Raw genomic sequence first — 17,324 nt, 5'->3', positions numbered from 1 at the left:
TTCAGCATGATAATGCACAGCCCTATGTTGCAAGGATCTGTACACAATTCCAGGAAGCTATACATTTTCCAGTTCTTCCATGGCCTACATACGCAAACATTTCAACCATTGAGAATGTTTGGGATCCTCTGGATRGACGTGTACGACAGCTTGTTCCAATTCCCGCAAATATCCAGCAACTTCGCACAGCCCTTGAAGAGGAGTGGACAACATTCCACAGGCCTCAATCAACAGCCTGATCAACTCTATGCGAAGGAGATGCATGAGGCAAATGGTGGTCACACCAGATACTGACTGGTTTTCTGATCCACTTCCCTACCTGTATTTTTAAGGTATCTGTGACCAACAGATGCACATGAACTGTAACTCAGTAAAATCTTTTACATTCTTGCGTTGCATTTATTTTTGTTCAATATAGTTGTTATTTATGCTTTCAGTTTCTCTCAGTTATATAAAATTGGCATTGTGTCTCTAACAGCTCTCCAGACTGTTGACTAACATCACAGGCACAAGTCATCTGAAGTTTCTCATCATCCATGGAACAGCAGATGGTGAGTTCTAGTTCTTCTAGTAGCTTTTCTGGACAGTGGTTGCACGCCATTGTTGGACTTCAAGGTGGAGCTCTTTGTAAGATTTATAAAGAAGATGGGAGACAATCAGTCATCTAATGAGCGTTTAATCTGTCAGACAGTTTGTAGGACAAACAATGGGCTTACTGTAGCAGCGTGTTCAGTAGAACTGATTGTTAGGCTTAAGTGCTGATTCAAAGATAGATGTTTCAGACTKTTGTCTATGAAATTTGTACGGTATGAACGTCAGACACTAACAAAATCGAACTGAGCAGCACACGTTACAATTCCATTGTGCAAAATTGCCTACAATAGTAATGTTGGATGAAACTGCCTGTCGAGCAAGGACACCAACAATTCACTTACTATTTCTCTTTCAGCCACTGTTCATGTTCAGCATTCCGCGGAGCTGGTGAAACTGCTGTCAATATCAAATGTGAACCACACTCTGCAGGTGACCAGTTACATTCTCCGTTCCTATACCAAGTGTTATTTTGTGCCCTTGATAAAGGAGGCCTTAGTGACACATTTATAATTCAAGCTGGCCTCCTCCCTCCGTGTTGAATCATTTATTATTTTGAGTTTGAAAATGATTACCTGCTGCGTTGTGCCAAACCTGACTCGAGGAAACTCTGTCTGATACATTAAAAAAAGGCCTACCTGTGATAATGGGAAGAGGTCAAATAGAAGTATTTTCTATTTGTTGTTAGGGGACAACATTAAACGTTGGTTCTGGTGTTATACTTTGTGTTCATGAGAAGCTTCTCWTGAACACAACACTTTATTTCATGAGGATAGGACTTACCATTGCTGAGATACCGTATTGTCGAGTTATCGGAAAAGGTCAAAAGGGTCGCGGACAGGTCAATGTTAATCCCTAGTCAATTAAACACGTTTTGGKCAATATCTCAAGTTAGGGTGGTCATATTGTTTTGACATTTTCAGGGTTGATGTAGAACACAGAGACGATTCAAATAAAATACAAAATGGTTACATTAAAATGCTATATTATGAAAAAAAATGAAAATCTTCATGCTTTATGCAAAACAGAGAGTTTGAAACAATTTATGAAATTAGAATACACCATTATGAAAATGTGATACTTAATACACACACTCACACACACCCCCACCAACACACACAGCCTAACACAGACACACTTCTCAGTACCCCCACCACATCACACATAGCTAACACACACACACAGCCTAACAGACACACTTCTCAGTACCCCATCACATCACACATAGGTAACACACACACACACAGCCTAACACACCCACCCAGCCTAGCACCGACACACCCAGCCTAGCACGGACACACCCAGCCTAGCACAGACACACCCAGCCTAACACAGACACACACAACCTAACACAGACACACTTCTCAGTACCCCTACCACATCACACATAGCTAACACAGACACACCCAGCCTAACACAGACACACACAGCCTAACACAGATGCACACTTCTCACTAAATCTGAACTGTAACACAGAAGGCTACTAATCTAATAACATAGCTTACTTCTAAAGTAGGTTTACACTTGAGTTGAGTTACATTGTAATGTTATTTTTGGTGTTGATGAGTTACTCTGGTGATGGGAGGATAAACTGCAGCAAATAATTTGCCTAGGCACAGTAGAGAAGGTGTGAGCCTCCCGCTAGCCAGCTGCACAGAAAGATAGATGGGACACATTTTCAATTCACTGGTATTTAGCTGTTTAAAAAAATCTATTGTAGGGTTTTAGCCACTGAATTCTATTAGTATATACTTGAAAGAATAAAAACATCAATCATAAAATTTGCAGCTGGTGCACAATYCAGCCAACCCTGCGCAGGGCTGCCTCTTGCCAGGCTCGTTGCCTCAGTGAACGGCATCAGGAACTCGCACACAGCTATCAAGCTAGCACTCGTCATTGAAATGGGGGTGGTGAAATGTGAATTTGGACCAATCCCTGACAACCTATACATCAAAACATAGCTACAAAMCTCTACTTTGTAACCTGTTCGTTTTTTTTGTGTGTCTCTGAAAACATCCGAATGACGGAAGCGAAGGAATAACGTTTTACCTAATATTTTATTCAAGAGATGTCAGATGATCGTGAAACACTCTCAGGACTTTCCCATACTTCTTGGCAATACAATCTCACATCGATCTTACTCTGGTAGGTTAAGGAATAACTATAGCAAAGAGCCAATATAAACGCACAGATTTTGCAGGTTTCACAAAAAGAGCTATCCCACAGATGTGCTTTACATTTGGGCTCATCTCACATAAATATCATAACTGCCACATGTTTTCAAAGGATTTATGTATTTTGATGATCACATTATTGAAGTTTACTGCATTTTTAAATGTATATTCTCGCATCGTGTCCATTGTTTATCGCGTCACCTAACACCCAGGTAAAGATGCTCTGCTATAGAATTCAATATAACCATAACGAACAATTATTTTTCTCTATTCCCTAGATCTTCCCAGACGAAGGCCACAACATTGACTCTGTGAAGAGTCGACAGTACATGCTGAACTCTGTCATGACCTTCTTTAGGGAATGCTTCCTAGAGGAAATCCCTGAAGCTCCTCCTGCGTCTGAGGACGACTAGTGTAACCGATGTGAAATGGCTAGCTAGTTAGCGGTGGTGCGCGCTAATAGCCTTTCAAACGGTGACGTCACTCACTTTGAGACCTTGAAGTAGTGGTTCCCCTTGCTCTGCAAGAGCCGTGGCTTTTGTGGAGCGATGGGTAACGATGCTTCGTGGGTGACTGTTGTTGATGTGTGCAGAGGGTCCCTGGTTCGCGCCCGGGTCGGGGTGAGGGGACGGACTAAAGTTAAACTGTTACATTGATGCTGTTGACCAGGATCACTGGTTGCTGCGGAAAAGGAGGAGGTCGAAAGGGGGGTGAATGTAACCGATGTGAAATGGCTAGCTAGTTAGCGGTGCTCCGCGCTAATAGCCTTTCAAARGGTGACGTCACTCGCTTTGAGACCTTGAAGTAGTGGTTCCCCTTGCTCTGCAAGGGCCGCGGCCTTTGTGGAGCGATGGGTGACGATGCTTCGTGGGTGACTGTTGTTGATGTGTGCAGAGAGTCCCTGGTTCGCACCCGGGTCGGGGCGAGGGGACGGACTAAAGTTAAACTGTTACACTAGCATGACCATAACTCTGTTTTGTAGCYCATGATGCTCCTGGAAACCTGCTTGTCTGAGGAGCCACCAGTGAGAAGTGGTGAGATACGGCGAAACGATGTGGAGGAGAGAGGGGTCGGACAATGTTGCTGCGCTCTATGAAGGGTGATGATAGACCGAGATGAGATTGAAGATGTATTTTTCCTGTACAGTGATGTGTAATTTTTCTTAATGCTATGATCAAACAACAGTGTATCTAGGAACACTTAGGGTGTTATTAAGGTCTACCAGTGTGTTCCAAATATCAAAAGCATACTGTAGCATGCTAGCGTTTCAGTACCATGGTGAAACGAGAACAAATACTATTGTATTGGTCGCGTACACATATTTTGCTGATGTTAGCGCAGGTGCAGCGAAATGCTTATGCTTCTCGCTCCAACAGTGCAGTAACACCGAACAATACACACAAATCCCCAAAATACAATTTTTGAAATTATAAGGGATTAGACTAAACTTGTTTGGATTAGCTCTTTGTATGGGAGGTATGTTGTCTTTACTGTTTAAGAGTGTGAAGGAAAGATATGTATTTCTTTTTTCTTTTGAAGAATATAGTTATTTTCAGACTGCTGTGATCTACTGTGAATTTTCGACCTAGATACCTATTCAGCTTTCATAATATATGCCATTTAGCAGGCGCTTTATCCAAAGCAATTTACAGTAGATCATGCACACATTTTGGTATGGGTGGCCCCAGTAGGAATCGAACCCACAAACCTGAGTTTCAAAGCGCCATGCTTTACCTCGCAACATGCATGCCCCTCCAACCTGAGGATCTGTCTTTTTCAGCCATTCATTTCCTGTTTTTGAGTGGTGAAAAAATCCACTTTTCACTTCTCCCTGGAACACTTTCTTTCATTCTCTTGCTTGTGCCTGTCGTTTTTTCCTGTTAACGTTATGACCATGGAAAGTTCTGTCAAACACTCCCTGGTTATGGCTGAAATGGGCTTAATGGGATACATTGTCTTTGTTTTCTTGTGGAATTGAAAAAAGTTATAATTTGCTACAGTTGAAATGTTATCATACACTACATGGTACACTACACAAAAGTATGTGGACACCTGTCGTCAAACATCTCATTCCAAAATCATGGGCATTAATGTGCAGTTGGTTCCCCCCTTTGCTGCTATAACAGCCTCCACTCTTCTGGGAAGGCTTTCCACTAGATTTTGGAACATTTGCTGCAGGGACTTGCTTCCAATCAGCCACAAGAGCATTAGTGAGGTTGGGCACTGATGTTGGGAAATTAGGCCTGGCATGTAGTCGGTATTCCAATTCATCCCAAAGGTGTTCGATGGAGTTGAGGTCAGGGCTTTGTTCAGGCCAGTCAAGTTCTTCCACAACAATCTCAGCAAACCATTTCTGTGTGGACCTCGCTTTGTGCACGGGGGCATTGTCATGCTGAAACAGGAAAGGGCCTCCCCACAAACTGTTGCCACAAAGTTGGAAGCACAGAATTGTCTAAAATGTCATTATATGCTGTAACGTTAAAATTTCCCTTCACTGGAACTAAAGGGCCTAGCCCGAACCATGAAAAACAGCCCAGGAACATTATTCCTCCTCCACCAAGCMTTACAGTTSGCACTATGCATTGGGGCAGGTAGCGTTCTCCTGGCATCTGCCAAACCCAGTCCGTCAGACTGTCAGATGGTGAAGCGTGATTCATCACTCCCGAGAACGCGTTTCCACTGCTCAGAGTGCAATGGCGGCAAACTTTACACCACTCCAGCCGARGCTTGGCATTGCGCATGGTGATCTTAAGCTTGTGTGCGGCTGCTCGGCCATGGAAACCCATTTCATGATGCTCCAGACAAACAGTTCTTGTGCTGGTGTTGCTTCCAMAGGCAGTTTCGAACTTGGTAGTGAGCGTTCTGTGAGCTTGTGTGGCCTACCACTTCGRAGCTGAGCCGTTGTTGCACCTAGACGTTTCCACTTCACAATAACATCACTTACCGTTGACCGGGGAAGCTCTAGCACYGCAGAAGTTTCACGAACTGACTATGATCCTATGATAGTGCCACTTTGAAAGTCACTGAGCTCTTCGGCTCTTCAGGAAGACCATTCTACTGCCAACGCTTGTCTATGGAGATGGCATGGCTGTGTGCTCGATTTTGTACACTTGTCAGCAATGGGTGTGGCTGAAATAGCCAAATCCACTCATTTGAAGTGGTTTCCACATACTTTTGCATACAGTATATAGTGTATTAGAAGTGCTGAAATGAAAGCAACTTCCAAAAATGAACTTGCATTATAGTGTCTGATTGTCTGATCTCGCAAGCAATGTAGAGTATGTATAGATAAGTATGTGTAATCTAAAGCCAAGCTTGTTGATTTTTAAWTTGAGGGTTTTCCTGCTATTGACACACAACAACAGTAAGTAATGAGTCAGTCTAGATAGTTGAGGTGAGTGCAGTTAGGCCTAGACAGAAGAKGTTTTTGCCCACCCCTTTATGTTAATGTCTTCATATATGCAAATACACCCAGTGCATTTATGTAAATGAGCCATATACAATTTTCTTCATTTGAACACAAAATATAAAACAAATACCTGATAGCATTAGGGAATGTACACTGAGTATACAAAACACCTTCTCTTTCCATAACAGACTGACTAGGTGAATCCAGGTGAAAGCTATGATACCTTATTGATGTCACCTATTACATCCACTTAATCAGTGTAGATGGAGAGGAGACAGATTAATAAAGAAGGATTTTTAAACCTTGAGACATGGATTGCGTATGTGTACCATTCAGATGGTGGATGGGGAAGACAAAAGATGTAAGTGCCTTTTGAACGGAGTATCGTAGTAGGTGCCAGGCGCACTGGTTTGAGTGTGTCAAGAATTGCAACGCTGCTGGGTTTTTCATGCTCAACAGTGTCCCGTGTGTATTAAGAATGGTCCACCACCAAAGAACATCCAGCCAACTTGACACAACTGTGGGAAGCATTGGAGTTGACATGGGCAAGCATCCCTGTGGAGCGCTTTCGACACTTTGTAGTCCTTGCSCSGACGAATTGAGGCTGTTCTGAGGGCAAAAGAGGGTGCAACTCAATATTAGGAAGTTTTGCATAATGTTTTGTACAGTRAGTGTATATATAAGTGCGTTCTAAGAAAAAACGAACTCCATTATTTATCCGTGCCAGTAAACAATTGCATGAGCTATAATTCAGTCAATAACTGAAAAAAAGAATCCATTGTCCAACTGTTGCATTTATTAGAATTGTTTTTAAAACCTTTTCACAATTTTGATGACCGTTGCTACTTTACCAACTGAGCCTCTATTGTATATACCTCCTTTCATTTCATAGTACAGGGGCCTTTACCTCATTCCAGTCATCACTACGAAACAAAGAAATTGAAATTGCACTAGCAAACTCAATCATATTTCCAAATTAGAAAAGAATTACAGATCATTAATAATGACGGCATTGTAGAGTGGAATCCTAACTTGATATCCATGCATGTAATTTCCATTTTAATTAAGTGTTATGAAAACAGAATAATGTTTAGAATGGTTAATCGTATAGCATGATTGAACTCATTGTAACATAAATTAATTGATGAATATGATTTATATACAGTATGACAATGATTAATTCTGATCACTCTTCACCAGTTGATAACCTATAGGACGCACAAAGTCTGGGGTAGGCCTACAACTAGATGAGCATGACCTGTATGACAGCACAATGGTAGAACAGGTACATCCAGGAAGCAATTAAAATGGGGAAGCAATAAGATAATTCTTTAGATTGCTGTCTGTGACTTTTGCCTCTGGATATTTGTCTGTGATCACACACAGGTTTGCAAAAATTCCTGTTACTTTCCCAAAAAACCCAGGTTTCCCAAAAAACCCAGGTTTTCGATAACCCGGTTGGAAGGTTCCTAGAATCAGGAGGGAAAGAGCAGAGAATCCAAAATGGAAATCCTGGAAATTTGGGGAAAGTTACACATTTTGCAATCCTAATCTAGCCTTTGTGTTGTCATCTGGCAACCCTTTCATTAGTCGTCAGACACTCAAGTCAGATACTGACACTCCACTCCACCTGACCTCAGTCCTTCAGTCCACGAAGGTCCATGCTATATTGAAGTACACATAAAGATCCTATCAAATGTCAATTTCTTTAGTTACTTAGCAGTACCACTTGCTTGACCCCCATGTCTCTTATATAGTAGAAGTTACGAATATATTTTGGTTGAAGAGTATGGGAAGAATTGAAAAGATATATGGCTTTCAAATAATGTAAATAAAGGTTCAGGGTGGACAGTAGGGCCAGGTCTTGTAGGGCAGTACACTATAGAGCCAAAAATGTGCCTGTTAAAGGCTATTTCCGCATCGTTTGCAGAAATCACATTCATTGTAAACGTTAGGGCTGGACTCAATCCGTAACGCGAAGAGCCYCAGTAAAATGTTAAGGTAATTTCCGATTGAGCCGACACGTAGCGTTTACCGTAAATGCAGTCTCGGCGAATGCGGGCACATTGCCTTTAATTTTTAATCGAACTATAACGTGACTCTTCCTCGATACTTCAGTGATACGGATTGAATCCAGCCCTAAATCCCGGCCTAAATGTATGAATCCTATACAAAACACACAACTTTTGGTCAACATGTATATCCCTGAATGAATTGTGTACAATTCTAATCTTATTATGGTGCAGATTTACTAATTGTTGATCATGTATATCAGTGGTTCCCAAACTTTTTATAGTCCCGTACCCCTTCAAACYTTCAACCCGCGTACCCCCTCTAGCACTAGGGTCAGCGCACTCTCAAATGTTTTTTTCTCCATCATTGTAAGTCTGCCACACACACTATACAATAACAGCYCGATTTGCCAAGGCAGGATACTCTGAGCGCATTCCAATCCAGAAATCTGGCAGTGGCTTCTGATTAAATTCAATTTTTACAGAACAGCTTGTTGCAATATCGATGAGGCTCTCTTGTTCAGATATCGGTAAGTGGACTGGAGGCAGGGCATGGAAGGGATAACGAATCCAGTTGTTTGTGTCATCCGTTTCGGGAAYGTACCTGCGTAATTGCGTACCCAACTCACTCGGATGCTTCGCTGTATCACATTTGAGTTGCCCGTAAGCTTGAGTTCATTTGCACACAACAAATCATATAATGCTGGAAAGACCTTTGTGTTGTCCTTAATGCACAGAGAAGAGCTCCATCTTCTTAATCATAGCCTCAATTTTGTCCCCCACATTTAATATAGTTGCGGAGAGTCCCTGTAATCATAGATTCAGATCATTCAGGTGAGAAAAAACATCACCCAGATAGGCCAGTCGTGTGAGAAACCCGTCATCATGCAAGCGGTCAGACGAGTGAAAATTATGGTCAGTAAAGAAAACGTTAAGCTCGTCTCTCAATTCAAAAAACGTGTTAATACTTTGCCCCTTGATAACCAGTGCACTTCTGTATGTTGTAAAAGCGTTACATGGTCGCTGCCCATATCATTGCATAGTGCAGAACATACATGAGAGTTCAGTGGCCTTGCTTTAACAAAGTTAACCATTTTCACTGTAGTGTRCAAAACGTCTTTCAAGCTGTCAGGCATTCCTTTGGCAGCAAGATTCTCTCGGTGGATGCTGTAGTGGTCCCAAGTGGRGTCGGGAGCAACTGCTTGCACGCGCATTACCGCCCRACTGTCTCCCTGTCATGGTTTTTGCGCCATCAGAGATACCAACACATRTTGAACACCAAAGTCCATTTTATGTCACAAAGCTATCCAGTACTTWAAAAAATGATCTCCTGTTGTCCTGGTTTCGAGTGGTTTCCAGAAGAGGATGTCTTCCTTACTTGACCCCCCATAACGTAACGGACGTATACCAGGAGCTGTGCCAGGCCCGCCATGTCTGTTGACTCATCCAGCTGTAACGCATAGAATTCACTGGCTTGTGTACGAAGAAGTAATTGTTTCAAACATCTCCTGCCATGTCACTGATGTGTTGTGAAACAGTGTTGTTTGATGAAGGAATTGTCTGTACAGTTTTTTGGGCCTTTTCCCCCAGCATTTTCCCAGCCATATCTGCGGCGGCAGGAAGAATTAAGTCCTCCACAATAGTATGGAGCTTGCCTGTCCTAGCCACTCGGTAGCTCACCATATAAAACACTCTTATTATTGGTATCTGTTACTTTTATACATGTCTTACTACTCGAAAGTCGTCTTAATTGTCGCTCCAAAAACTCCTGTGGCTTATTTTTCAAATTGGCATGTTTTGTTTCTAAATGACTGTGCAAGAGTGAAGGTTTCATTGAGTTGTGAGATAGTACTTTTGCACATATAACACACTGTGGCTGAGGAAAGGTACTACTCCCAATATAAGTGAAGCCCAAATCAATGTAGTTCTCGTCATATTTGCGCCTCTTCGATGGTCCAACGTCCCTGTCTGTTGTTCGGTGCTTTCCCGGGTAAGGGGGCAGTAGTTTCGCTGGCATCAGATTTCACCAAACTGTCAGTGTCCATGCCAGCTGGGCTAACAACAATGTAGAATTACTGATGCTAGCATTGGATGTGCTCGTGAAAGCAGACAACTTGTGTCGTCGACAGGTGCAGGTGAAGTACTGCTGCCAGATAGCTACTGTAATGTTTAGGTGTATAGGCTGCTACATTTACAGTATGTTAAGAGTTTTTGCATGTGTCTGTCGGGAGTGTTGTGTTGTGTTATCACGCTTGCTATACAAATACCGGAGGAAAGTGGGAGTGTGCCTTGAGCTTTTTGCGCTGTGCCCGGCCCACGCGACCTGCGAATTTCTGTTAATCTGATTAGTCAGACATGCAAACTGCCTGCCAGCAGCACCGGATGTAAAGGACACAGAAATTGTGTGCGAGATGACAAATCATGAGGCACACCTGATTTGAAAAGTGCTGTGGCAAATGCTGCCCTTGCCACATGTTTTCTAACAGCCCTGGTTTATGCATATATCTCTTCCATATTTCTCTCTCTTCACACACACCACACAACACACACACACACAACACACACACACACACACACACACACACACACACAACACCCACACACACACACACACACACCAACACACACACACACACACACACACACAACACACACACAACACACATATGTGGCCCTTATTACTATGTAACTAACACAGTAATGCTTAACATATAGTTACATAGGTTTACTAAGTAATTACATGTTAATAGGGTTGTTTGTGGAATCATTATTACACAATTGAACAAGGAATGTGTTATTACATATTCCCTTGCTGAGGTTATTCACATGTGTAACTACTGATGTTACTGCACATTCTCTTGTTCCACTATGTAACTAATGTTTTGTTAATTATACATTTGAAAGTCAAACCAAAATATGCCACTACCATTGAAGCCACATGTAATACCAGGATCGATAAATAGGCTGGACCTGGAAACAACAATTGTAACAAAGCACACCTGTCATTAACTACAGGTTATTTTCAATGTGTTTATTTCTATGTTATGTCCTGCTCAAAGGCTATACTGAATGAAGTGTAATGTAAGAACAATGTAGTTACATAGGATATATTGTAATTATCATGTATTACCCAGGAGAAAGCAACGTAATGTAGATGACGGAAGTGCAAACATCGGCGGATGTGGTGGATTGAGACGGCATCCAATGTTAGATATCTGTAGGCCAACTGCCTCAAGGCCCTTATTGAATTTGTCTATAGACCATGACCAACTCAAACAGTCTAGGCACAAAGGTGAGTCCAAGGTCAACAAACCGATTATATATCATTGACTGGATCATTCGTTCATTTGTCAATCAATACTGAAGACACTGTGGTTGGATGTCATTTGTGCAAAATACCTAATGGTAATATATTTMTTTTTCTGTGCTTTTTTATTCATAATCATCACTAGAGGACAATCACAATAACCCAACACCCACATCCCCCCTCCCGTTAGAAACAGCTAAATTAACAAGAACAAGCATTACAAAATCTACCCTCGGAAGAAAAATAAACCAAAACCAAAATCAACTGGAAAATGTACAAGACATACAGGTCAAATCATTCCATTCCCATAGACTAACCTATCCACGAGATCTGACATATCTAAAAAATAGATGTATGTACACACTGCTGTAGACATGCAAACCCCTTACTTAGGCCTACACAATGTCACTTTATGGCCTTTGTGACCACTCTCTACTCACTGGAGTTATAACTGGTTTATGACCTGACCTTATAACTGATATTAACTGTCTATGAGACCGCACTATGTCATATTGCGTCTCAAAGGACTGAGCTGACACAGGCTGGTATGAAGCTGCTAATAATGAATGGCTATGAATGCCAGTACGTGGTCTTACGGTCTTATGTAGCACATCATAAGGCATTGGACATGTCTACATAAGACCATTGTTTAAGTGTGCCCAAAGGACTGTTCTTTTCAGTGGGGGGTTGACGATGAGAGAGCATTCAGCAGGAATTACACTTATTTGTGGACAACGTCACAGTGATGGTGAACTTGCATTGCCTACAGTATGCCTCTGAAGAGCAGTGGAGCGTTTCCTTGTGCAACAAGACCAAATAATATTGAGGGGGAGGAATTGAAAAGGGTACTTCATCTGTGTTTGTCTCTTCCCAATGACTACTACAACAAAGACTAACAGAACTAGTGACGCTGCAAGGGGAAAAGAACCATGCACTTGCAAGTGTGGATGTTGCAAAGCTAATGGCCGCCATCGGTGATGGAGGCAGTCTGCTATGTGCTTTGCCGAAAGTGATTGAAGTGGCATTTTGGATTAGTGAGAGATCCAGCTTGTAGTCTCGACAATGCCAGTCTCCATTGTCTTTGACAGGTGTCCTTGGAAGTTCTCTGAATGAAAACACATGCACACACAAACGTACATACGCAGACACACGCACAAACACTATCAAACTCTCTTTCGCAAACTAACACAAACGATCTAATGTACACACGCACACACACACACACACACACACACACACACACACACACACACACACACACACACACACACACACACACACACTAGAAGCATCAGCAACTCTCACTGTCCACCTCTGTCTTAACACTTGGTCCAAAAGCCACCAGCCTTTAGTGCAGGCTTCAGCAAATGTTTACAGAGAGGAAGTCCTGCCAAAGTCCTGCCGAAGGTTCCCAACACATCATACTCCTACTCTTCTTCCTCCTCCTCATCATCATCGGGCAGTGGTAGGATCTCTTCCCTGAGACACTCCCTGTAGAAGTTGGTGAGCGACGCGAAGAGGTGCTGCCGACTCCGCTGGGACAGGAAATGACCCTCATCTGGATAGAGCTAGAACACCACGACATAAGCACAACATTTGTTATTCATTTTTTATTATTTCACCTTTATTTAACCAGGTAGGCRYGTTGAGAACAAGTTCTCATTTACAACTGCGACCTGGCCAAGATAAAGCAAAGCAGTGCGACAAAACACAGAGTTACACATGGGATAAACAAACGCACAGTCAATAACACAATAGAAAAATCAGTATACAGTGTGTGCAAATGAAGTAAGGAGGTAAGGCAATATGAGTATAACATGAGTACAACATGAACACAACATGTGCAAAGCAGCATTGGTGAAAAGCTTTTACTCCTATTTCTTTATACCACCACTGTATGGATGTGTGTAATTACTTTCTTTTCATCACAGTAGCTGGTGGTACTGTATGGTTATGGTACTACATACAGTAACATACTGTACATAGTTTTGTTTTTGCTAGTGTACATTCAAAGCAACCATAGCTTGAGTAGGCTTATGGCTTCATGTATCTAGTGTACCTGCACGCTACACAGTACCTGTATACTACAGTACAGTGTGCAATTACTTTCTCCATACCTGCATTGAGTAGTTTGCTCCAACTTTCACAAGGTTCCTGATGAGCTCAGCAGTATGCTGAAAGTGAACATTGGCTGAAAGAGGCAGAAGAAAATATGTCAGCAGAATTCTGCTTGAATCATCACAGGGAAGAGAGGCAAGAACACATTTTAACATAAAACATGACAGGGTCGAGATGAAATTACCTTAAATAAATTGGTCTAACTTMAAACATTTGAGATTTCTTGGGGCTYATCCATTCTCTGTACCATGGAAATGGCCCAATTCTTGACTATGTTTCATGTATTCTATGTCCCATATATTATTTAAAAAAACTCATATTTCATAAATCAGTCATTTTCGTTACAAGTTCTTCAGTTGTGGCAGTTTTTGTAATTYTCAGGTTATTGCTGTCTCACGTGCCGTCTGGCAAGAAGCACACTGCAGATTGGTCATACAAAATAAAGAACAACACAACAGCTACAAAACTGACCCCAGATCAATGCGGAGGTCTTTTTTCCGTGGTTTCTCTTAGTTAGTCACTCACCATCTGCTGTACCGTGGACAAGCATCAGAGTCTGTTCCCTCAGTGGCTGGACGTTCTGCAACACGCTGGAGAACTGCAARAGAGCCATCCATAGAAGTGTTAAGAATCGTAAACAGTGTGCTGGCATATTGTTAGAAGGGAAGGTCAAGAGGAATTCCTAGCGAGAGGAGTGTAATGGTACAGACGGTACTTTATTCCTGCGGTATGGATACTGTCATTGGCGGCAAGTACGTTTCTAGTTTGGAGAAGCTAATTGTCACCGTAACAATGCAACTTTATAATAAAGCATTCCATGCATCATGGCATTTGCAGACTTATGTAGGATAGCCTACTATTCCTAATGTGGTAGATTGGATAGTCATAATTTAGGCTAATAATATAACTCAATGACTGGTCGCAAAAGAGACATGGATGGCTGAGCTCGCAGTGGCATAGAATAGGCCTAGGCTATATGAGATACGTTTCTTCTTTCTCTGCACAGGAATGAATTCTGCTATATGACTGGAGACGTGAGCAGAATCTTTTTTAATACAATACAAATMACAGGGTAGTCTACTGACACTGACAAACAGATCAATAAAAACAACGTTGTCTGATCATCGGCCTACGAAAAGGGGAGACACAAATACAATATGATGTCCATCTAAACTAGAGGAGGAAATGATTGTCCAAYAACAAACTTTCAAGTGGCACTTACCCAACAATGATAAAGAGTGAATATGCGCACTCACTGCCGATATGGACAATGCTCTCCTCTGCATGGTGCCAATAAGATAGGCTATAATGTTCGCTCAATTAAGTTGAATATTTTGATCATTAAAAGACAGATTACGGTATTTTCATTGTCTTCTCTTTGCAGCAATAGCCATTTGCTTTCCAAACTATGTTTTTCTGCGATTGTATTCGGAAATATTGCAATACGCCTGGCTGGGCCTCTACTTTTCACTGACAGTCGCAACTCAACAATCATCTATTTTTTAGTCTATTTGCCGCACACGCTGCCCGGGCCCTTCAGACTGTAGGCAATGCGATTTTAAACAATCCACACCTTTTTTTTCAATCCACAGCCTGTGTGGCCAAATCATGCTTTCTGTGGTAGTAACCTYTTTTAAATTATTTTATATATTTCTGTATAGACAGGAGTAGGCTTATTAGGCTATTTAAATTTGGCAATTTCACTTTAGGGGAAGCTAAGCTTCCTATGTATACTGTTATYACAAAAATTCCTAATGGTTGTGACTGCTATGTAAGTTAGATTGAGGGTTATTGTGCACAATCTGGATTTAAGTTAGCTTACTGTGCAAATGCAGTCACTCATAAATAAACAGCTTGATTTATCTGACAGGCGCTGTAATTGAATTAATTGATATCAGGCATAAAATAATCAACGATCAATCCATTGTACATTACAATAACACAAGTATACAAAGTTAAATTGTATGCCATAACAGTATGAACTGTGTCTTTTAACCGTAGATGTCACCTTCATAAACATTGCCTTTTTTTGTCTGTATACCAAGTTAGTTTATTTATTTTGTCTAGAAGTCATGACAGTGGAACAGCAGTTCTCTGGATTTTACCTGCTGCAGTTCCGTCTCTCTCATCAGTGTAACTGAACCAGCTGTTTGACATAGCGGCAGATCCACACCGCGGGGGTGTCTGGGAAAGCCAGACGTCCCCTTTCAGCAGCTCGTCAAAACATGAACGCAGTGCGATCTAACAAGTTAATGCGCCACAGTTACCGTGGAGATGAGTGACAAAGTCTCAGCGCTCTGGAAGCATCAAAAAAAGAAAAGGGGAAAAAATTCTGATGGTAGCGACACTCAGTAACTGCAGGAGCTTAACCGCAAGCATGTCAGCAACGATATGGCGAGACGGCTTTCAAAGAGCTAAACAAGATTGACGGCAAACAAGTGCAGGGAGGCGGTAAGCAAACGCACCTGATATCTGCTGTCGTCCCGTAATGGCATGCCAAGGTACCTCTCGGAAAACGCTGATGCTGTTTAATAGAAAGTAATACATTCCAAACAGGATGGCAGATACAGACAGAGCTTCAGTGTTTCAGGTGCATCTAAGTGGTACTTTTGCTAATGCTATACACAATGTGATCTCTGTCATTCTGCATCCAAACTACACTGAACAAAACTATAAACCAACATGTAAAGTGTTGGTCCCATGTTTCATGAGTTGAAATAAAATATCCCATACATTTTACATATGTAGAAAAAGCGTATTTCTCTAAAAGTTTGTGCACACAGTTGTTTACATTACTGTTAGTGAGCATTTCTCCTTTGCCAAGATAATCCATCCACCTGACAGGTGTGGCACATCAAGACGCTACTTAAACAACATGATAATTACACCTTGTGCTGGGGACAATGTGCAGTTTTGTCACACAACACAACCCCACAGATGTRTCATCTTTTGAGGGAGTGTGCACCAGAGCTGTTGCCAGAGAACTGAATGTGGATTTCTTTACCATAAGCCACCTCCAATGTCGTTTTATAGAATTTGGCAGTACATCCAACCGGCCTCACAACCGCAGACCACGTGTAACCACGCCAGCCCAGGACCTTCACATCCGGCTTCTTCACCTGCGGGATCGTCTGAGACCAGCCACCCAGACAGCTGATGGAACTGTGGGTCTGCTAAAACAAAGAATTTCTGCACAAACTGTCAGAAACCGTCTCAGGGAAGCTCATCTGCGTGCTCGTCGTCCTCACCAGGGTCTTGACCTGACTGCAGTTCGGCGTCGTAACTGATTTCAGTGGGCAAATGCTCAACTTCGATGGCCACTGGCATACTGGAGATGTGTGCTCTTCATGGATGAATCCCAGTTTAAACTGTACCGGGCAGGCAGCGTGTATGGTGTTGTGTGGGCAAGCGGTTTGCTGACGTCAACATTGGAGGTGGGACTATGGTATGGACAGGCATAAGCTACGGACAATGAACACAATTGCATTTTATCGATGGCAATTTGAATGCACAGAGATATCATGACGAGATCCTGAGGCCCATTGTCGTGCCATTCATCCGCCGCCAATACCTCATGTTTCAGCATGGTAATGCACAGCCTCATGTCGCAAGGATCTGTACACAATTCCTGGAAGCAAAACCTTTTCCCGTTCTTCCATGGCCTGCATACTCACCAGACATGTCACCCATTAAGCATGTTTGGGATGCTCTGC

At 42.2% G+C, this 17,324-nt stretch overlaps 1 protein-coding gene and 1 pseudogene across 2 annotated transcripts in view; one reads left to right on the top strand and one right to left on the bottom strand.

Moving 5' to 3' along the window:
• LOC139023741 (inactive dipeptidyl peptidase 10-like) overlaps nucleotides 1-3,178 on the top strand; it is a 182,417-nt pseudogene extending 179,239 nt beyond the window's left edge.
• Nucleotides 3,179-11,305: 8,127 nt separating this feature from the next.
• The window catches only part of LOC111959877 (inactive dipeptidyl peptidase 10), a 309,270-nt gene continuing 303,251 nt past the window's right edge, over nucleotides 11,306-17,324 (bottom strand). For both annotated transcript variants that reach the window (XM_070437581.1, XM_023981712.2), the window contains exons 23-26: nucleotides 16,077-16,135; nucleotides 14,137-14,209; nucleotides 13,611-13,684; nucleotides 11,306-13,061 (exon numbers count right to left, since the gene is read on the bottom strand). In XM_070437581.1, the coding sequence (XP_070293682.1) occupies nucleotides 12,921-13,061; nucleotides 13,611-13,684; nucleotides 14,137-14,209; nucleotides 16,077-16,135 (347 nt within the window). In that variant the 3' untranslated portion in view covers nucleotides 11,306-12,920. The remainder of the gene's footprint in view (nucleotides 13,062-13,610; nucleotides 13,685-14,136; nucleotides 14,210-16,076; nucleotides 16,136-17,324) is intronic.

This window comes from Salvelinus sp. IW2-2015, linkage group LG36 (genome assembly GCF_002910315.2).
Source record: "Salvelinus sp. IW2-2015 linkage group LG36, ASM291031v2, whole genome shotgun sequence".
Classification (NCBI taxonomy): Eukaryota; Metazoa; Chordata; class Actinopteri; order Salmoniformes; family Salmonidae; genus Salvelinus; species Salvelinus sp. IW2-2015.
This window is presented reverse-complemented; position numbering and strand designations above follow the sequence as displayed.